General features: G+C 35.2%; 3 protein-coding genes and 1 long non-coding RNA gene across 9 annotated transcripts; 3 read left to right on the top strand and 1 right to left on the bottom strand.

Annotated features, from left to right (window-relative positions):
- Positions 1 to 1,530: 1,530 nt before the first annotated feature.
- On the bottom strand, positions 1,531 to 4,337 carry LOC111433349 (vacuolar protein sorting-associated protein 55 homolog). 2 transcript variants are annotated; one of them, XM_023070399.1, is made up of 5 exons: positions 4,132 to 4,337; positions 2,723 to 2,774; positions 2,565 to 2,604; positions 2,412 to 2,496; positions 1,531 to 1,885 (listed from the first exon to the last, which is right to left on the bottom strand). In XM_023070399.1, the coding sequence occupies exons 2-5, from the start codon at positions 2,753 to 2,755 to the stop codon at positions 1,702 to 1,704; spliced, it is 342 nt and encodes a 113-aa protein (XP_022926167.1). In that variant the 5' UTR covers positions 2,756 to 2,774; positions 4,132 to 4,337; the 3' UTR covers positions 1,531 to 1,701. The 2 variants fall into 2 exon arrangements, with proteins under 2 accessions (XP_022926167.1, XP_022926166.1); XM_023070398.1 differs by lacking the exon at positions 4,132 to 4,337 and adding an exon at positions 2,871 to 3,231.
- Positions 4,338 to 4,817: 480 nt separating this feature from the next.
- LOC111433346 (probable UDP-N-acetylglucosamine--peptide N-acetylglucosaminyltransferase SPINDLY) lies at positions 4,818 to 17,946 on the top strand. 5 transcript variants are annotated; one of them, XM_023070390.1, is made up of 18 exons: positions 4,818 to 5,283; positions 5,509 to 6,098; positions 7,168 to 7,329; positions 7,433 to 7,608; positions 7,753 to 7,828; positions 9,109 to 9,237; positions 9,376 to 9,495; positions 9,606 to 9,674; positions 9,763 to 9,844; positions 10,876 to 10,970; positions 11,435 to 11,499; positions 12,719 to 12,917; positions 13,365 to 13,559; positions 14,114 to 14,208; positions 14,302 to 14,437; positions 14,623 to 14,840; positions 16,203 to 16,330; positions 16,938 to 17,946. In XM_023070390.1, the coding sequence occupies exons 2-18, from the start codon at positions 5,688 to 5,690 to the stop codon at positions 17,360 to 17,362; spliced, it is 2,781 nt and encodes a 926-aa protein (XP_022926158.1). In that variant the 5' UTR covers positions 4,818 to 5,283; positions 5,509 to 5,687; the 3' UTR covers positions 17,363 to 17,946. The 5 variants fall into 5 exon arrangements, with proteins under 5 accessions (XP_022926158.1, XP_022926160.1, XP_022926159.1 ...); XM_023070392.1 differs by having other exon boundaries at positions 5,570 to 6,098; positions 16,938 to 17,362; XM_023070391.1 differs by having other exon boundaries at positions 4,818 to 5,189; positions 16,938 to 17,362.
- Positions 9,853 to 10,802, top strand: LOC111433351. Its single transcript, XR_002708774.1, has 2 exons — positions 9,853 to 10,155; positions 10,262 to 10,802. It is a non-coding gene; the product is annotated as an uncharacterized LOC111433351 (long non-coding RNA).
- Positions 17,947 to 19,077: 1,131 nt separating the features above from the next.
- Positions 19,078 to 20,616, top strand: LOC111433348 (casparian strip membrane protein 1-like). The gene is made up of 3 exons (XM_023070396.1): positions 19,078 to 19,530; positions 19,623 to 19,746; positions 20,162 to 20,616. Exons 1-3 carry the CDS (start codon positions 19,235 to 19,237, stop codon positions 20,378 to 20,380), a joined length of 639 nt encoding a protein of 212 aa, XP_022926164.1. The 5' UTR covers positions 19,078 to 19,234; the 3' UTR covers positions 20,381 to 20,616.
- The last annotated feature ends 458 nt before the right edge of the window (positions 20,617 to 21,074 follow it).

The raw sequence follows: 21,074 nt of genomic DNA on the forward strand, positions 1-21,074 counted from the left end.
ACAAAAAAAAAAAAAAAAAAAACGCTATCGTAAACTTTTTATAGCATTTTTTTTTTATAATTGTGACCGTCCATATATCGTCAGAAAAAAATAAACAGAAAATAGTTTCTTTTGTTGAATGTTTTTTTTAAGTAAACATTTAAAATTTGGAAAATGATCATAATATAATTTTAACATTGACGACAAAATATATATATATATATATATATATATATAATTAAAAAATATTAAATACAAATCTTTTAAAAAACTTTATCATAAGAATGAATTTAAAGAAAACATATATTTAGTGTAAAGAATAAAAAGATGTGATAACATTATAGGTTTTTATAACCTATATTATGATTTATGTGATTTGTAGTGTATTATTATTATATTATGGTGTATAAGATTTCTTAACATATAAATAACGATAATGATTATTTTGTAAAGTAAAAGATTTGATTTTAGCTTCAAAATTTGTACATATTTCAATTTGGTTTAAAAATTTTATAAACATTTTATTTTGGCCCCTCATCTTTCAGTAATATTTTAGTTTTTAGTGTTTAAATTTTTTATAAATTAAAACACATATTTCTATTTATAATTACAAAAATAAATAATAGTTTATTGAAAAAATCATAATACTAAAATGATGGAATGAAATAATATTTAAAAATATGTAATTAAATGTTTGAACATTTAAAAAATAAAATGAAAAATAGTGTATGATAATATTAGAAAAAATAGTAAAAAGTCAATTTGGTCGTGGGGTATAATACACGTAAATATATGATATTATTGGGATTTTCCACGCAAACCCAAATAAAATGAGTAGAACTTTTGGTTGTTTCACACTCTTTTTTTTTTTTTTTATAAAGTAATTTTGTTTTTCTTTTTAACTCAATTATTGGTCTCGTTTTTTTGTTCAATTCTTTGTTTTTATTAATAATTAGAAATGACATTTAACAATTATTTGATCCATAAACCAAACATCAAATGAAAACTTTAGAATGGTCGAGAGAACTCTAAAAAAGTTTTGTTTATTGTCTTATTTTACTTATGGTTAATCCTTAGAGTCGGTTCTATTTTTGTTTGTGTAGTGAGTTATTTAATTTCGATGTTCTTGCCTCCCCTGATCGAGTTGGAGTTCAACTTTTACAAAAAAATCAACGAGTTTTTTTAAAAGATTCCAAAGTGCACGTGTGGAAAATGCTTTGAATTGAAGTTAGGAATGTTGTTCGAGATGAAACCGGTAGAGAATTTGAAAAACAAAAAAGAAAGACCTATTCGAAAAAAAACTCAAATTCTTTGTTATCAAATAATCTGGGACGATTTTGAAAAAAAAGTTCCATTTGAGAACATTAAAAATGGTGTATATCAGCAATTTGAATATTTACGAAGCCACATTCCTAAATGAACAAAAAATTGAGGCAAAGATCAAAGTAAATATTTCTAAAAGATTAACTTAAAAAGTGATGAACTAAATAAAAATTTACCAAATACTGATTTATTTCTATTCACAAGCATTAATAGAACATAATAAGAAAAGAAGAAAAAAAGAGAACTACTATCATACATTAGATTGATTTACATATGAGAAACTTAGAACTCGGTTTCCTTTCCCCCACTGCAAGTTTCTTCTTGTTATCGACTGTTCAAAAGAAACGCATTAAAATTTAACACAAGAAATTGTTGTAATCTTCTGGAATTAATATGGGATCACCAATCATCTTCAAGGCTAACACGGTGGAGGCACAACACAGTGCAAACAAAAATGAAGAACGAAACGAATTCTATGAACATGGCTCCTGTGTCGATCATCTGAGCATGCCTCAGGATAATAGGAATTGCCAAACTCCCAACGGTTGACGCTCCCGTCAAGAACTTAGCAGCACCTATCCATCTAGAAAGTCGCAACGACACGAACACCAGCCAGAAAGAAGGATAAAAGTTAGAACACGAAGGGAAGGACGAGGCACTCAAGTGTTGGTATTGTTACGTTTTCAATCTTTGTAAGCACAATGATGTGGACTTCTAAATGAACCGATACAATTAATCGATGGGAGTGTATGGAATGTTGAGGATCGAAGATTATTGGGTCTGAGTCCCACCTTGGTTAATTTAGTGGAAGATCACGGGTTTATAAGTGAGGAATACTATCTCCATTGGTATGAGGCCTTTTGGGAAGCCGCCATGAGAGCTTATGCTCAAAGTGGACAATATCATACCATCGTGGAGAGTCGTGATTTCTAACATGCAAGGGGTGACACCACGAGATATAATGAATACTGTCGATATACTTGCATCACGATATCATTAATAAGAACATCGTGTTTCTCAAAAACCATGACACAAGCATATCTCCATAAGGTTAGTTCATTTAATTGAAGAGAACCTATTTTCAATATGAATGCTTAAGAGATACTCACCCTCCACCGTCTCGGCTAATCAGAAACTGCGTCGACCCGCCTCCAAAAAATAAACATGGCATTGGAACGAGCACGTACATCAACGCTGCAGAGAAAACATGCTTAGCAGTCATTAGAAGTTATCGATTGAAAACTAACAAACTTAATGTTCACCTGATAGCAAAGGCCACCAATTGTTGTATAGTGCACAAGCCTGCCAGGATGATAACAAAATCAGGTGAAAAATAGTCGTTCAAAATTCTAACAATCATACTGAGATAAAAGGGAATCCTCCTGATAGAGAACCATTACAAGTGTACTATAAAACATACCAAAATCTGTAGCAAGATGCTAGAAGAAAACATAAACGCGAGCCCAGCTAACCTGCGCGACCGAGGGACGTTTTCTTAGATTTTTTTCATAAAGTTAGACATCAGAAAACAGAACTATGGTTACAGAGTATTGACAAATTCGACTCACACTGCAGAAATGAGGTCCATCCATGTTCCCCGAACAGCACGAGCCACCACCCGATGAAGATCAAGAACATTAGTTAACGTTAAATGACAGATATATCTAAAGGCGAAAACGAGCAACAAATGGACCAAATGGTTTAAATGAAACTCCAAGGGCAGTGGTATATAGTATTGACCAACAACCATGTTAAGAATACTTAAAAAGCTAGAAAATGGAATCACTTTGTACAGCTTCATTGAGAGTGGTTTTGACCTGATTTTGCAGGTTATTAGATATAATTATATTTGTTCTCATAGCCAGGGAGATAAACTTAATGTAACAGCTCAAGCCTATCGCTAGCGGATATTGTCCGCTTTGGCCCATTAGGTATCGCCATCAGCCTCATGATTTTATAACGCATCTGTTAGGGGGAGGTTTCCACACACATATAAGGAATGATTCATTCCTCTCTCCAACCAATATGGGATCTCACAATCCACCCCTTGGGAGCCTAGCGTCCTTGCTGGCACACCGCCCGATATTTATCTCTGATACCCTTTGTAACAGCCCAAGCCCACCGCTACCGGATATTATCTACTTTGGCACATTACATAATGCCATCAATCTCACGATTTTAAAACGTGTATGTTAGGAAGAGGTTTCCACACCCTTATAAGAAATGCTTCGTTGCCTTAAGCCTGTTACGTATCACCGTCAGCCTCATGACTTTAAAACACATCTATTAGGGAGAGGTTTCCACACTCTTATAAGGAATGTTTTGTTCCCCTCTCCAACCGATTGGGATCACACACTCAAATTCAAGATCATGGGATCACTTTCAATCCTATACAGGAAGGGTTTTTGCATTTTCTTGCTCCATACATTCTGTAACTATCTATACAGAGAATAAAGTACTTAAGAACATCGACGAAAATTAATCAACAGTTTATGAACAATGAAAAATCCCCTGAGACTAGCCGTTCCTGTGCCATGCATGATTTTCCCCATGTCCACAACATCATTCAAATACGAGATAGAAGATACAATCCCCAACAATTTCCCATTAAATTTAAATTGACACTGCTCCCTTAAATCCCTCGTTCCATAATAGCTGCGAACAAATAAATTCTTAGTCGACGAAAATCCATCGTTCGGAAACCTGGTACAAGACTAAGTTTACGCATAAATTCTCAAGCGCTCATCCTTAAGCCGGCAAAAATTCAGTTCAGTAACTGGCTTATCATCGCAAGAAATCAAATTAATATGGAAAAGTTGCAAACTGTACCTTCTAATGTCATCGCCATTACAATCAGCTAGAAGTTCCGGCAGCAGTGATGCGCGATGATTCTTGCCCTCAATCGCGACGAAGAAGGCAAGAATTGAGGTCCGACCTAAGAGGGATTCTTCTTCTTCTCCTTCTTTCTTTTGGCTACCTTTGGTGCATATGTAGGCTTATTAACAGAATCTGGTTCAGCTAAAAGTTGGAACTATGAGCTTCGCATCCCATTTGGAAAAGGGTATTTTTAATTATTTAAAAATACTTTACGACAGTTACAAATTACCATATTTCATTAATATTAATTACAAAGGTATAATAATCTTAGAACAGAGTTATAATCCTATTTTTTTGAGTTGGTTGGGTTGGCTCGATAAAAAAAATAAATCAACATGTGAACGGACTCCCGCTTTATTAAAAGCAAGGACCACTACGTGAGGTCAAACCAAGGACCTATGCAAGTCGGGGCTCGTCCCCGGTCAATATTGGATCAAACAATAGGGGCCGTGGCACTGACCTCTTTTTTTTATATTGATTCAATACAATTAGGGGAAAAGATCGTACAGTTCCTACGGGATTTTTTTAGATTTTTTTAAATTGGGTAAAACAAAATAATATTGAATTTTTTAAAAATAATTTATTTATTATAAAAAGGAAGGCAACGGGATCATTAGTTCATAACACGTATAAAGCAAGTAGAAATTGGCGTGAATCGCAAATTTTTCGGAGGCAAAGGCGTATCCAATTCCCTAATTTCTCTAATCTGTTCGATTGGTTGTTATTAAGGAAAAAGTTACTAAATTTCCCATTAACCGACGGATTTTGGGCATATCGAATCATCGTACGCCTTCACGGAGAGAGAGAGAGTAGCAGAGCAGCTGAGCAGACGACTCGCTACTTCTCGGCTGACGCCACCGCCATTTTCATCACCAACCATCTCTCTCTCTCTCTCTTCCGGTCACCGGCGCTGGGTTTTTCCTTCCTCCTCTCTACCACTTCTCCTTTTTCCGATTCTATCAGTGGGCTTGACGGAGGGGGGGGTTTTAAGCAGCTTCCGCTATCAGTGGGTTAGTTTGTCAGTTCTTGGTATTTGCTGTCAATGTTCTTTGTTTACTGGTTTACATGATATAGAACTCGGAGGGGGAGGATTGAACATTTTGTGTAAGCTCGAACTCTTTATTGACGCCTTGTTCTTGATTATTTAGTGATCGTCTTTTTTTTGGTGTTTTATTTGTCTATATTGTTTTGCTGTTTGTTTGATTAGTTATTGGGTTTAAGGATTTCGGATTTCTATCCGTTGTGTAATGAATTTTGTTGCTGGGTACTGGGTATTGTGTAGCTGGTTTTTATCTAATATTTCTTCATGATTGGAATCGAATGAAATAGGGTTCGAGGAGCATTTTCTGAGACAGGTTAGGCTGAAGAAGCTTCTTCTGACTTGGTACAGTGGGTTTTGTTTTAGAGCCATTCTAGGGCCTGTTGCTAAGTTAGTTTTGGAGGTATCAATGGTGGAGTTTTTTTACCAGTGGTGATTGTTGATTCTGTAATCTGAGGTTGTAGCATAAATGGAGTGGACAGAACAAGGCGATAGCAGTGGAAGGGAGATAATCCCTGTGAGAGAAAATGGTTTCTTGCAAGGATCACAGTCTTCTTCCAACACTAGTTTACCTCTGGTGAGTATCGATTCAGCAGAGAAGAAGGTCGAAGGCAAGGATAATCTCTTCCTTGCCAACATTCTTCAATCAAGAAACAAATTTGCAGATGCGCTTGTCCTCTACGAGAAAGTATTAGAGAAAGATAATGAAAATTTGGAAGCTCATATTGGCAAAGGAATATGCCTACAGATGCAGAACATGATCAAGCCTGCGTTTGAAAGTTTTGCAGAAGCCATCAGGTTGGATCCACAGAATGTACGCGCTTTCACGCATCGTGGTATTCTATACAAGGAAGAAGGTCGTCTTATGGAAGCTGTTGAGGTATGCTATGGAACTTCACGTCTGTAAGATAAACAAACTTAACATCCCATGTAAGAGATAAAGAATGTAGTTCATTTGAAACCTATTACTGCTATACCTGAGTTCCCTTAAGTCTCTTCTTACCTGCTAATCTATAATTGACGGGTCAATTCCTTCATTCTTGGCTTCATATTTAGAAATCTACCACATTCTTGCGTTCTTAGAAAATTCTTTTGTGGTAATTGATATTGTCATGGACAGATCTGGAGCCTGAATGGCTTCTTGGTGTGTTCTTTTAGAGATTAAAGAATTCCACTTGCATGTAAAAATTGCAAGTGATTCGAACGAAGAAGCGAGTTACCTACAGGATGAGATACAATCCTATCCATTCTCACACTATGAGCTAACAAATGACTAAGGCAATTTGATAGCCTATTATCAATTTATTATTTGGGAGACCAATAGAAAAATCCTAGCTTTTTTGTCCCCTTCCATGTTATACTTTTATCACTTTTAATATTTCTGAAAATTTCCTTTTTCAGAATTCTTATTATTATTAGATTTCATCTCCGACAGATACACTAACGGTTAATGCATAAATTAGTTGTTGTTTTTGTTTGTCTTATTCAATATAGAAAATGAATAAGCCCAAAAGTTGATAAATGTTTAATGGGATATCTCTTATTTTCTGTATATGTTGCATTTTAAATGTCTACTAAATTTCATAATTCTTATAGTCTTGACACACTACCTTTCTCCAACCATGCCGTTTTTATGAGTGGTCCTTTATCTGATGAGTTCATGCAGCTTGATTTCTCACTTGCTAATTTCTTAGTTTCTCCGAGTAAGGATTGGTTAGCAGTAGGTCCAAGGGTGAATTTTGGTTTTGAAATCATAATCAAGCTGGGAGGCCTTTTGCATGCTCGCCTATTCTACTCTAAATAAAAGTCCTAGTTTTTTCTGTTGCGGGTCTTTATACTTAATACCTCATCCCAACTTTTTGCTTATGTTGTATGTTAATTATGTTTTTTATTTTGCAAAATTTGATGTTAATTTTGCTGCGTATTCTTGATCAATTTGCTTTGTACAGTCATATAAAAAGGCTTTGAGAGTAGACCCTTCTTACAGACCAGCTGCTGAATGCCTAGCAGTTGTTTTGACTGACCTTGGGACCAGCTTAAAACTCTCTGGCGACAGTCAAGATGGAATTCAGAAGTACTATGAAGCCCTCAAAATAGATCCACACTATGCTGTAATCTTAAAACTCTTCTTATTCTTACTTCAGGCCATCTACCTTTTAAATTATACCATGCATAAACTATGTTCTTATACTTCTACTTCCCATGCAACTGCAGCCTGCATATTATAATCTTGGCGTTGTCTATTCTGAGATGATGCAATATGACACAGCCCTTAATTGCTATGAGAAGGCTGCATTTGAGAGACCCATGTATGCGGAAGCATATTGCAACATGGGAGTAATATTTAAAAACCGTGGCGATCTAGAGTCAGCTATTGCCTGTTATGAGAGGTAGTCTTACCCTTTCATTTGTTTTATGCTGCCATTAATTTCTATCTGTTGTTTATCTGCTTAATTTTTTCTCAGATCTTAGGTATTTGTGTTTATTTAATGCTCTGGTCATGTATCTAGCTGATTGGTTACTCTGTGGTGCAGGTGCCTAGCCGTTTCACCCAACTTTGAGATTGCAAAGAATAATATGGCAATTGCCTTGACAGATTTAGGAACAAAGGTTCCCGACTCCTTTCAATTTTTTGAAATTTTATTGATTTCCTTAGAATTTTCTTCTTTTGCTACTTTTATACTGGGTGTCTGTGAAGATACATTGTTTGGTGCTCCATTTTAATTCCACGCATCATGTCTGTTTGTTGTTAGTTGGCTGGACTAGAATCTAGAATTGTTGTAAGGTTTTATGTATCGAGGTGTTTTGCCTTTTGCTTCAGAAAGCCTGCGTGAAGGTTCTGATTATACTAAAATACTTGTGAATAGTATTGCATTGAACTTGTTAACGGACAATTCTCTCTAGGATATTGTGAAGAGACTGAAACTTTTCTCCCATGTGTAGAAAGGAGGACGAGGAAACATTCTCATATTGCCAAGGGTGGTAGGCTTACGCGTACTAAAGCAATCCTATCTAACCCCCCCCAAATTACCTTAAGGGTTGGCTTTACTGTAGAAATTTTTTACAGAAATTTCCTCTGGAAAGGCTCAATTGATTCTTCAGGTTTACACCTTATTAGATGGGACAAAACTCTCTTTCCCATGAAGCAAAGGGTCTCGGTCTACACAATAAGAAACGGAGCACTCTTGGCTAATTGAATTTGGAGGTATCAGAAAGAGAATAAAGCTATTTGGAGGCAAATTATTGATACAAAATATGGTAAATCTTCTCTCAATAGTAGGCCCAACAATAGATCATAAGCTCTGCAAATGCCGCCTGGAAAAAGATTTTGAAGCACCAAAGCCTTATTCAAGATGGATAGATTGGTTTGCAAAATTAGCAATGGAGCAACCACCTCCTTTTAGCACGACCATTGGCTGTTGGATGTTCCTTTGGCATCACTGTTTCCCCTATGATAATTTATCTCCTTGTAGAGAAGTCAGAATCATGGACTGCGTAATTTGACAATTGGAACCTTAGACAAGGGAGGAACTTGAATAAAGCTGACATTGAGGAATGCGCTGGTCTCTCACTTCTGTTATCAGCCATTTACTTATTTCGCATGAGATCTTTGGCTATGGAACCTGGAAAGGAGATGATCCTTCACTTCGCTATAAAATCCTATTAAAATTATCATCTCACTTTAAATTTGCTAGTATCAAGGACAATCAATTTTTTCTCTTTTTTTGGTCTTTTCCCCTTTTCTTTCTTTATATTAGGAGTTAGAACAGGCTCAAAAACTACTTTTTTTTATTTTTTATTTTTTTATTTTTTAAAGTTATCTATATTATTAAATTTCCTCTTAAGATTTTGTTGAGGGTTCCTGATTATGAAGTTAAATTTGTTTTCAGGTTAAACTGGAGGGGGATATAAACCAGGGTGTAGCATATTATAAGAGAGCTCTGTATTACAATTGGCATTATGCTGATGCTCTGTACAATCTTGGGGTTGCATATGGTGAAATGCTCAAGTTTGACAAGGTTAGCTCTTGTGGAGGACAAATTCCTTTCTTCTCCCTCCCCTTAGTGTTTCTTTTGTACGCAGATATGCATGTTCTCACCATCCATTATCTCTCTCCCTTCCGCTCACTGAACTTCCTAATCTCCTTGGCTCTGCAGGCTATTGTTTCCTATGAGCTAGCTTTTCATTTCAATCCTCATTGTGCGGAGGCATGTAATAATTTAGGAGTTATATATAAGGATCAGGACAACTTGGACAAAGCAGTAGAATGTTATCAAGTAAGCTTACTTCTTTCCCTAGTCATCCACTTGATTTTTTCCTTCTCCTATGTGACTTCTATAACGTTGACATTGTAGATTTTCTATCATTTTTGTGTTTCTATTTACAGCTTGCCTTGTCAATAAAGCCCAACTTTTCTCAGTCCTTGAACAATCTTGGTGTTGTCTACACGGTCCAGGTGTGTGTACTAACTCATTACTGATGGTAGAATTTTAAGTGAACTTTTACTTGGGATGCTGAATTCATAAATTTGCATCTATAATCAGGGGAAAATGGATGCTGCAGCAAGCATGATTGAAAAAGCTATTCTTGCAAATCCAACTTATGCAGAAGCTTACAATAACTTAGGTCCATTCTGAACTTTTTCTCTGGAATGTACAATTTTATCCTTGAATGCGCCCGTGTAAAATGTTCAGCTCTGTCACGTGATTGTGCTGAAAATTTTCGATCTTCATTTATTTTGATTAGGACTAGTAATTTGTTTTATTGGGATTGTTCTTTTTCTTATATATCATTGAATTTTTTTTATGTGGGACCTTACTACTTCTCATGGTCATATGATTCATTGCGCACATGCATTGCACATGTTTATGAATTATATTTTTCATACAGCATTGGTAGTTTTTCTTTCATAATAGTTTCTGGAAAGCATCCCAAGTGTGAATATCTATTATTTTAGACTCATCAACATTGCTAAACAATTTAATAAAGCTCTCAATTTGGTAAAATATTTGTTAATTATATGTAATGTAATGAGGAAAAAAGTTGTTTAGCCGAATTTGTAGCCACCTCAACACTTATTCACTGCCTACCTCATTTTATTGTTTAGTATTAGCCCAAACTCTATATAATTAATTAGTATAAAACAATGATGTTTATTCGATTTAAGGGAATCAATGCAGAGCTTGAATGAAAATGGAAAAACTGGTATAAAAAGTTAAGGAAATGGTTATAGTATTAAAAAAAAAAAATAAAAAAAAAATAAATAAAAACAGAAAAGGCAAACATGCCTTAATAAATTTTCTTCTCTTGTAGCCCATTGATATTTAGTGTTGATTAAGATTATTTATTTTCTTTTTACAAAAATTTAGATGATTTATTTATTTTTGAAAGATGCAGTAGTCCTGAGATAAAACATGATCTATTTACTTTTTTTTCTCTCTTTACATTGTCTTTTGGAGGTCAAAGTCTATTTTTATTTATTTTTTCAAAATTGTTTTTGAGTCAAATTATCTATGAACAAGAATAGTTGAGGACCTTTTTTGTGGTATGCAACATTAGTCCTTTGTAGTTTGCCCCCCCCCCAAACACACAAAATAATAATAATAATAATAATAACAAAAACAAGATTTAAAATGGCCATTTGATTACTTTTGCAGGAGTTTTGCATAGGGATGCTGGAAACATTTCCATGGCAGTTGATGCTTATGAGCGCTGCCTTAAAATAGACCCTGACTCTCGGAATGCTGGCCAGGTAGCTCTTTATTCATTTTGTAGTGCCAAATGGGTATCTAGAGAGTCTTATGTCCTTGTTCTTTTAAAAAGCCTTTTAGAGTTGTCTCTTGCCTCGTCCATCTTTCAAGGACTTTCTTGTGTTATGGTTACGCAGACCGCAAAGTTTGGTGTTTGGAGTCTCCTGGTGTTTTTCATGCAGTTCTCTCTATATTTATCTAATGACTTCCCCCACGCGTCTTTCCTTTCCATCTCAATTATCTCACAACCTAGGGCTGGGGATGTGTTTGGTGTTTGTCCTGGTGTTTTTTTCACAATACATAAATGGATTCTTATTGGAAAAAGAATCCAGCCATAAGTTAATGTGGAAAGAAAAAGGATGAATATGGTTCCTTGTACACAACGCAATAAAATTGTCTTCTTTCTAAATTTGTACTTTCTTCCTCAGACAAAGATTTCTTGCTCATTAATTTCTTGTTCTTTCAGAACCGATTGCTTGCTATGAACTACATTGATGAAGGATACAAACATAAACTCTACGAGGCTCACAGGTTTCAGATGGTTCCTCCACCCTAAAACCCCCTACATTAGCAATCTTGCGTGCATGCTTTAACTTTGTTTTACCATTTTGCTTTTATTTTTATTGTTTCTAATCATCTTAATATTCCTATAATAAAGCAAATCAAAGTTTTTTTCTTATAAATATATCTTTTTTATGGGAAACACAAATCATTTCATTGATATGATGAAATAAATATAAAGAAGAATTCTATCTGTTTATAATTAAGAAAAATCCTCCATTGAGTGACGAGGGATATTCTTATTAACTCTAAAAATTCAAACTCCACATGTATGTAGATGCAGTAAGATGTCGTCTAAGGACAGCTCAATATCAAAAGCCTGACATGAAGGCAAAAGCTAGATTTAGACCCGTGACACTGTACATCGCATTAGATCCTATTAAAAGTCAAAGAAAACCCTGAAAGATGCTCATTCTTAACTCTAGGGCAATTCAAACTCCCTAGAAAAGTTATTTCTGTGATGATAAGTGGAGAATCCAATTAGTAAGTGAACTGGAAACTTGTGATTGTGAATTTCGTCATGTGTGGATGAATTATCTTAATCAATTAACTGTCATAATAGCCCTAGACCACCTGCAAGCAACTGCTCAGACTGACTCATCCAGAATGAATTGTTCGATTGACTATTCCTCACCACAACTAAGTACTTATTATGCTGCAAGATAAAGGCTACAAAGTTGTTGCTCCTTAAATGCTTCTCATGCTCTCAGGGTCGGACCAAGGGAGGTTGGTTGAGAGGACATTATAAGTTTGCCTTATGAAGTGACCTGTTTGACAGAGATGTCGTTCAGTATTTTGGTTGTTGTTAGTAAAAAGCAGTTCCACTGTGGTTGGTTTGAGATTCTTCGAACAGTTCAAATCCACCGTAGCCGGTTGCACTTCTTGTGTCTGTTTGTCTAGATAAAGCATTCTGGGGCATGATTTTAAGGAACAAGCTTGATTACCTTATTTGAAACTGTATGGAGAATTGTTGGGAAGTTCTTCCTTTATGTTGATGAGAGAACCATAGTTTACCTGCAGATTTTCTTTTTGCTCTGTGATCAGCAACATACACTAGCATATTTTTTTTATTTTATTGTTACTATACTGATGAATATTAAAATATGTTGATGTCAAATGTTTTTTGTAGCTTTGATGTTAACTTGAGTTGAGGTCCTATATTTAACTAGATTTGTTGGTGATTATATAGGGATTGGGGCAGGCGATTTATGAGGCTGTATCCACAATATAAATCATGGGATAACCCTAAAGATCCAGAGCGTCCACTTGTTATTGGCTATGTGTCTCCCGATTATTTTACTCACTCAGTGTCGTATTTCATTGAAGCCCCGCTAGTCCATCATGATTATGCAAATTACAAAGTTGTAGTCTATTCTGCTGTTGTGAAGGTATACAGTTACATTGTTGCGAGCTTTTTATTATGTTTGATTATTTAATTTTTGTTTTACTTATCACTTTGCACCATATATAGTTTTGTTATCAAAGCGATTCCCTTATCATGATACTAGTACTGAAAGTACCCTTTCTTGAGATTCCAATGACTCTCAAACTTTATCAGTAATATTCCCAAGCTTACCAGTTCGCAGATTCTTTCAAATTCCTCTCTTGTAAACGTTGTCATGATTGCCATCCTCTAATGTTTGTACTTTCAAAATTCTCATTAACTCGACTTGAAGTTCAATGTTATAACTTTATTTGCTCTACAACTCCTGAATTACTCTGTTAACTATCTTTCCATTCTTTTTTCCTGGAAGTTTATACCAAAAAAAGAGGTCCATTCCTGCTATTTTTCACTGCTTTAGTTACAATACTGATCGTTTCACATGATTTTACAGGGAGATGCAAAAACTATTAGGTTTAGAGATAAAGTCTTAAAACAAGGTGGGGTTTGGAGGGATATATATGGAATTGATGAAAAAAAGGTTGCAAGCATGGTCAGGGAAGACAAAGTGGATATCTTGGTGGAGCTTACTGGCCATACAGCTAATAACAAGTTGGGGATGATGGCATGTAGACCTGCGCCTCTTCAGGTATGCTGGAATAAATACTTCTTGTTCTTTCGTTGACAGACTATTGTTTCATTAGCTTGCATCATCTTTGGTTTTTGAACTGACTACCATCTACATTTTGGTGTCCTGCTGTATAAAATAGTTGTCTATGTATTGTTGAATGTATTTTTATGTAATTGGCACTGTGCTTCAGTGTCTTCAAGAGTTTAGCTGATGATACCTGCTTCGATGTTACTGAATTTTCTTTACAGATGCTTTTGATATTTGCCCTTATATTAATGTCATGTTCATATTAAATGATTTGACAGTTTATATATTTGATGAAATTAGTTTTCCTTTATTAGCTTAGGGCTTTAGTTTTCCTTCCCCATCCTCGATAGTTACATTTATTTGATGAAACTAGTTTCTTTTTCCGAAAATGAGAAACACAGAAATGGATTTAGTGATTTTTACCTCAAGTCTCCGCTTTTATTATTGCATATTTCTTACTTACTCTTTAGAATTTTCCAGTTACAGTTTTTCAGATCTTCTAATGTTTTGTTAACTTTTGATGGACGGTGCTGGGTTTTATTTAGGTAACTTGGATAGGCTACCCAAACACAACTGGCTTGCCCACTATTGATTACCGGATTTCAGATGCACTGGCAGATCCTCCCAATACAAAACAGAAGTAGGTCTCCTGTATATACTAATTTAAGCACAAACCTTGTGGAGTTGTATTTTACATCAATTATGTGCGTTATCATGCGATTATTTATCACAGGCACGTTGAGGAGTTGGTTAGGTTGCCAGAATCCTTCCTTTGTTATACACCTTCTCCTGAAGCTGGTACTGTTTCCAGTGCTCCAGCCCTTTCTAATGGCTTCATTACATTTGGTAGCTTCAATAATCTTGCAAAGGTATAGATTAACAATAAATTTATATTTGTCTTCATGCATTTCTTTCCTTTTTTTTTTCCTTCCTTTTTTATCCAATTAATCATTCATTTCTTTGAAGGTAACTATAACCATACAATTTCTGCATGGTTAAATTTGTGTTCTAATGATGGGCATTGCCGTTTCTCCTTCCTTTTGCCTCTCATTAGATTACGCCTAAAGTTTTACAAGTTTGGGCGAGGATTCTATGTGCCATACCGAATTCTAGACTCGTGGTGAAGTGTAAACCCTTCGGTTGTGATAGTGTGCGACAAAGATTTCTTTCAACCTTGGAGCAGCTCGGTTTGGAATCGCAACGGGTTGATCTTCTTCCTCTTATTCTACTGAACCATGACCATATGCAGGCTTACTCCTTAATGGATATAAGGTAAAATTTGAGAAGATTTTTTACCTTATATTACGTGGTTTGTTTTTTTCTTTTTTTTTTGGGTTATGTTGTGTTGAGTTGAAAGCAGAAACGAGGACATGATGCAACATGATCACAACAATGTATCATTTGAAAAAAAAAAAAAAAAAAATCAGACTCGGGACATATCGTGTACATGTAGATTCGTTTGTTTTAGATACATCTATATTTTTGCTAACTATTTACTTAATGATATGATATTAAAAATAAAAAACTAAACATATAAATATAGGTATTAAAAAGCATATGCGACATTCTTATGATTAGAAGGAACTAGAATCCTCCCTTTAAAAAGAAACACGCGCCAAGGCCCTTGGACAAAGAAGAACCATTAAACTCTTAACTACAAATCCTTCCCATTTTACAATTTTTGTGCTAGGGTTTCTGTTCATGCTTCTGGTTGATGGAAATGTTTTTACTCTCAGCATTCCAGTTACAGTTCGAATGATCTTTTGTTAAACTGGAAGGTCTTTTTGTAACCCTCAGGCCTTTTGGGTGCATTCCCTTTTTCTGTATATCGTTATATCAGTGTCATATCTATCAAGTATCTTTTCCTACGTGAAAAAAAGAACATAAAATACTAAGCTACACCAAACCAAACCAAACCATGCATCAAGGCGATAGCTCTTGATTGCTGTAGCTGGCAGTCTAACCTAAAACAAGATAAATTGATACTATAATATTTCATGTCAGTTATACTGCTGCTATATATTGCCTAATGAATTGACAAGTCTATGGTAGCTAACCCCTTCAAAAGCTACTTCCAACTAGATCTTGGCATGGTCATTATAACGTCTCATGTTAGTTTGGCTGCTGCTAGATCTTGGCTCTCCGAGTGATCTTGACCAACTCATTTTTGAGTCAGACGTTGCTATCTGGAATCATTTTTCCGAAGATTGAATGTACTGCGGATGGCTGCATGGAATAGGAATCTTCGTGCAAACTCTGTTCCTTAATGCACTACCCAATCATTTGTCAATAATACTTCTTCTCTCTTCTTGCTCAATTAAAGAGGACGAACACTTTTAAAACACATCAGTAATAGCTTTTTAGGCTGTTGGTTTAAAGGAATATGCAGGTGTTGACAATTTAATCAACGTTTGGTCTAGAGTCTCTCTTCAAAGAATTTCTATAAATTACGCTCAAGTTTAATTAGTACTTACTGAATTTGCTTCTGTTTCTGCAAGAAAGATTGACAAGAGAGGTTGTGATGATCAATGTATGTGGTTACTAATGCATCTAGGATCTCAGATTTAATGGTACCATTTTTACCTTCTTGTTCTTTTTGAGATTTTTAATAATTCTTATTTGTAATTTGTGTAGTTTGGATACTTTTCCATATGCTGGAACTACAACTACATGTGAATCGTTGTATATGGGAGTTCCATGTGTAACAATGGCTGGATCTGTTCATGCTCACAATGTTGGTGTTAGTCTTCTCAGCAATGTTGGTGAGTAGGTGTACTTTTGTTCTGTTTAAATTTGCATCCTTTCATTCTTGTAGCCTTGTTTGGTAGATTTAACCACCGCCAAACTAAATAGAGAGAGATTCATAAACGAAGTAGATTTTGCATGAATGAAACAAAAGGCCTTGATCCAAACTCCATCCAGAATATCAAATGCACTGTTTTCTACCTTATCAGAGCTCCCATGTTTCTTTTTACCATTTTTCCCTTTTTTCTTCCACCCTTTTCAAATATGAAATCAAGCTTTTCATTTAATATATGAAAATTTCTAAATGGGGAAATGTTTTTCCATAGATCCTTCTTTTTCCCTTTGAACCTTTGACTTGAAATTTTTTTACTACTGGTTAGGTTCTGAACTAGGTGAAGGTAGAAGGAAAAGACTGACGATAATGTTCCAAAAATAGTAAGGGACGATCGATATCGCCCCCATTGTTTTTGTAGACACCAGTAGTACTTAAGTAGAAATTGGAACAATAAATTGGAAATATGTAGAACATCTAGTTGCTTTCTCAAATCTATCTAGACGATCCTAATCTCAATAATTGCGATCTGTCGCCATTAATTAATACTCGACATTTTGCACGTTTCTAAGCAGGTTTAGGACACCTGGTTGCTAAAAATGAGGAGGAATATGTAAAGTTGGCGTTGCAGCTAGCATCTGATATAACTGCACTTTCTTACTTAAGAATGAGTCTTCGGAATCTTATGTCAAAGTCTCCCGTTTGTGATGGGCCAAATTTCATCCTTCATTTGGAGTCCACATATCGTAAAATGTGGCAGAGATACTGTGAAGGAGATGTGCCATCATTGAGGCGCTTAGAAACCCTACAACAGCAAGAAGCTACGGAAGCGCTAATTACAGCAACGGAATCGAACATTCCTGCCTCGAAGGAGAGCCCGACATCTATCAAATCCAATGGACATTGTCCTGTTTCCTCAGTCATCATCGACGATTCCCCCCTTGGAGAAAATGGAGATCTTTTGCATCCGACCAAAAAACCAGGCAAGCTCAATTGAAACATGAACTTGATAGTGTCTATTATGGAGTTCTTTTGAAAACTTTACAGGAGATAGACGAAGCAGTGTTTGTTTTTGCCCGCATCGACAAAGTATTGGTCAAGATTTCCAGCATCTCTTGAGTCGCAACTGATCGATATCTTCGAGTTTGGCCTGGAGAAAAATAAAGGTTTGGAAACTTACTGCTACTGCTAGAGATAGTTGTACTGCATTTTTTCCTACCGAATCATAGAAAATTAGGAGTCATCTGTATATCGTAGAGCTTTTACGTTTCTTCAGCTATCAAATGGCTTGTCTTAGGCAGTGTCTGGTTGGGAGGCGTCTAGAGTGTCTTATTATAACCCCCTTGTGCTGTTATGGGAGATGCCTTTCCCATGGAAGAAAGTTTTATGAGATATTTAGGTGCAAGATTCTTTAGAATTGTAGATATGATTGGCTTTGGTGGTTGGAAACTCTTTTATGGGAATGTTTGCGTCTGAAGTGATTATTTGCAGCGATTAGTAGAATTGCTTGAGCTTGTCCATGATTAGAGCTTACTTTATTAAGCTGATTGGTAATTAACATCGATTTTTTTCTGTTTGTTTGACATTGGAGGTTTAAATTTTCATATCTTATTTATTATATTGAATAAAAGAAAAATCTTGTGAAAAGGACACTTTTAGATTATATCAAGAACGTCTGTGTATAATTTGAGGTTAAATTATAAATTTGGTCCTTAAATTTATAAATTTGTATTTATTTGATTTGGATACTTTGAAAAATGTTCGATACATTCTTACATTTTCAATTTTGTTTTGAATAAATCTTTTTATTTTATTGTGTTTGCTAGGTTCTTAAATATATCTTGATACTATATCGGTAGCTTTTATGGGGTTTAATAATATATAAAATAAATTAATCGAGTAATATTCATGTTGGTATATATATATATATATATTATAATGCAATTAAAATGTTAAATTATCAAAGATGTTGCTGAATTATGGGGTTGGTTTCATTTATATTCATAAACTTAAATATATATATATATATTAACCGTTGAAGCTGGTTTCAAAACAGTCTTGAAATTTGTTTATTTTTTTCTTCAACAATTATTTTAAAATAAATTTTAAGAATATAAAACTTTTAAAATTTGAGAGGAAAATTGATATCAACTCTATAGTTCTAGAATATTCTTATTGATATCAACTATATTGCTCGAGAATATTCTTTATAATTTAAAAAATTGGAACAATACAAAGAAAATTAGTATAACCCTATACAAGGATGACATGCATAAATCGAAAAATGGTATAGAGCCAAAAAAAATGGTATAGAGCCAAAAAAAAAAATGGTATAGAGCAAGGTGTGCCAACGAAGACACTGGCATCAGATCTTACATTGGCTGTAGAGAGGAACGGTAAGATCTTACATTGGCTGTAGAGAGGTGCTAACGAAGACACTGGCATCAGATCTTACATTGGCTGTAGAGAGGAACGAAATATGACCGTACGGTAAAAAAGGAACGAAATAAAAAGTATATAAAAAAAACTCTCCTACCGGAAGCATATAACTGGTCAAAACACTTATTAAAAAAAATTGTAAATCATATATTGATATTGGATTAGCTGCTTAGCTGCTTCCCCAACTCATCTTCCCCATAATGCAACACCTTCTCCATCTCTCAGTGTTATTGATGAAACCCAAATGGAGAAGTTTTAAACAACAACAACTCCCTTCACTTTATCTGCTCCAACAACCGATCAAACCCAAATTCCTCTCTTTATTTAACTCCCAACTCTCTTCAACATTCCCATCACTCACAATTTGCTCCCATTCTTCTCAATTAAGAACAGCGAATCCTCACAATTTTCCTTCTCCCATCACCCAAAAATGAAGAACGCCGAATCCTCTGCCATCAATGTTGCCTCCGAGACCACCAACAGCGGCTCAATTGGGAAGAAGAAGAGCACGACGCCGTTGCTAGCGGCGGAGGTCCCAATCCGGCCAGACAGGGGAACCCACCGGATGAAACGTGGGCTTGCCATTTTCGACATCGTTCTGAGAATCGGCGCCCTTTCCTCGGCGCTGGCGGCGGCAGCCACCATGGGAACCAGTGGCCAAACGTTGCCGTTTTTCACTCAGTTCTTCCAGTTCGAGGCTAGCTACGACGATTTGCCCACTTTCCAGTTGGGTGGTTTTCATTTTTTTTAAAAATACTCTTCTTATTGCGATTGAATTACTTAAACAAATAATTGAATTTTTTAATTGAAATTTGCAGGTTTTTTGTGATCGTAATGGGAATCGTTGCGGGATATGTGGTTCTATCACTTCCATTCTCAATTGTTTGCATTATTCGTCCCCATGCTGCTGGGCCTCGCCTTCTCCTCTTGATTTTGGACTCCGTAAGTATTCACGTAAAACTCTCGAAACTACGACTCTCCACAATAGTATGATATTGTCCACTTTGATGCTTTGAGCTCCCTCGAAAAACCTCATACGATCCTCGAAAATGACGGTTAGGAACCACGACTATCTACAATTGTATGATATTTATCTATTTTGAGTATAAGCTCTCGTGACTTTGTTTCGAGCTTTCCCAATGTTAAGAACCATGACTCTCTACAATGATTTGATATTATTAAGAACCACAACTCTTTACGATAGCATAATATTGTCCACTTTGAGCATAAGCTCTCGTGACTACATTGAGCTCCCAAAGACTTTATAAGACCTCGTAGCAATAGAAATATATTCCTTACTTATAAAATGATCATTTTCTAGGACTCCATTAAAGAAAGTATATGTCGTGGTTTGCAGGTGGCTTTGGCGTTGAGCACAGCGGCAGCAGGAGCGGCGGCGGCAGTGGTGGCGCTTGCACACAGTGGGAACTCAAGCACGAACTGGCTAGCAGTGTGCAACCAATTTGGGGACTTTTGCCAACAAGCGAGTGGGGCTGTGGTGGGCTCTTTTGCTGCTGTTTTGCTCTTCCTCCTACTCATCTTGTTCTCTGCCTTGTCCCTCAAGAATGCCCATTGATATCATTTCATTCTTCTTCTTCTTCTTCTTTGTGTTTCCATTTTATGCATCCATTTGGGTCGTGTCCTTTTCTTGTTTGTGGAATATGGGGTTGAAGAAATTATTCATCTGTAACTTTTTTTTTTCTTTTTTTTTTTTTACATGTTTGTTGGGATTTACTCGTGTAAAATTTATTCTATATGAATTAAAAAGTTGTGATATAATCTATATTTGTTGAACAAAAAAGGTTGTTCGTATCCTCGACTTCAATTTATTAGTCTTGTTTTTGTTTGTTTGCCTCTTCTAATAATTAAATAGAGACGTTCTAAGAGTAGTGTTTCATAAAACATGTCTTAAAAACACTATTTAAAAAAATTAATTAGTTTTTTAATTTTAAATTTTTGCCTTATATAGCGTTTATAAATTTTTTACTTAATTTTGAAAAACATAAAACCAAAAAAAATAATAATTATTAAATTACTTGGAGTAGAAAAATTATAATGTTGACATTATTAATTTCATTAGATTGAATTTGGAAAAAAAAATAATAATAACTAATCTCGTTTTAGTAAATAAATGAAAAATGGGTTATTTTTTATAAAAAAACGGAAAAAAGGGAAAATAATCAAAGGAAAATTAGAGTATTAACTATAAAATTTATCTTTAATAATTTTGTAAAATTGAAAAAAAAATACTTTTTTTTTTTTTTTTTTAA

This window comes from Cucurbita moschata, unplaced genomic scaffold (assembly GCF_002738365.1).
Source record: "Cucurbita moschata cultivar Rifu unplaced genomic scaffold, Cmos_1.0 Cmo_Scf00041, whole genome shotgun sequence".
Lineage (NCBI taxonomy): Eukaryota > Viridiplantae > Streptophyta > Magnoliopsida > Cucurbitales > Cucurbitaceae > Cucurbita > Cucurbita moschata.

Excerpts from the sequence above, each read along its gene's own strand:
- LOC111433348 (XM_023070396.1), top strand. The coding sequence starts at position 19,235 with ATGAAGAACGCCGAATCCTCTGCCATCAATGTTGCCTCCGAGACCACC. Across the intron at positions 19,531-19,622 it reads GACGATTTGCCCACTTTCCA|GTTTTTTGTGATCGTAATGG; the intron begins GTTGGGTGGTTT and ends TGAAATTTGCAG. Across the intron at positions 19,747-20,161 it reads TCCTCTTGATTTTGGACTCC|GTGGCTTTGGCGTTGAGCAC; the intron begins GTAAGTATTCAC and ends CGTGGTTTGCAG.
- LOC111433346 (XM_023070390.1), top strand. The coding sequence starts at position 5,688 with ATGGAGTGGACAGAACAAGGCGATAGCAGTGGAAGGGAGATAATCCCT. Across the intron at positions 7,330-7,432 it reads AAATAGATCCACACTATGCT|CCTGCATATTATAATCTTGG; the intron begins GTAATCTTAAAA and ends ATGCAACTGCAG. Across the intron at positions 14,209-14,301 it reads CCTCCCAATACAAAACAGAA|GCACGTTGAGGAGTTGGTTA; the intron begins GTAGGTCTCCTG and ends TATTTATCACAG.
- LOC111433349 (XM_023070398.1), bottom strand. The coding sequence starts at position 3,103 with ATGAAGCTGTACAAAGTGATTCCATTTTCTAGCTTTTTAAGTATTCTT. Across the intron at positions 2,605-2,722 it reads GCATCTTGCTACAGATTTTG|GCTTGTGCACTATACAACAA; the intron begins GTATGTTTTATA and ends TCATCCTGGCAG. Across the intron at positions 2,497-2,564 it reads TTGGTGGCCTTTGCTATCAG|CGTTGATGTACGTGCTCGTT; the intron begins GTGAACATTAAG and ends TTTTCTCTGCAG.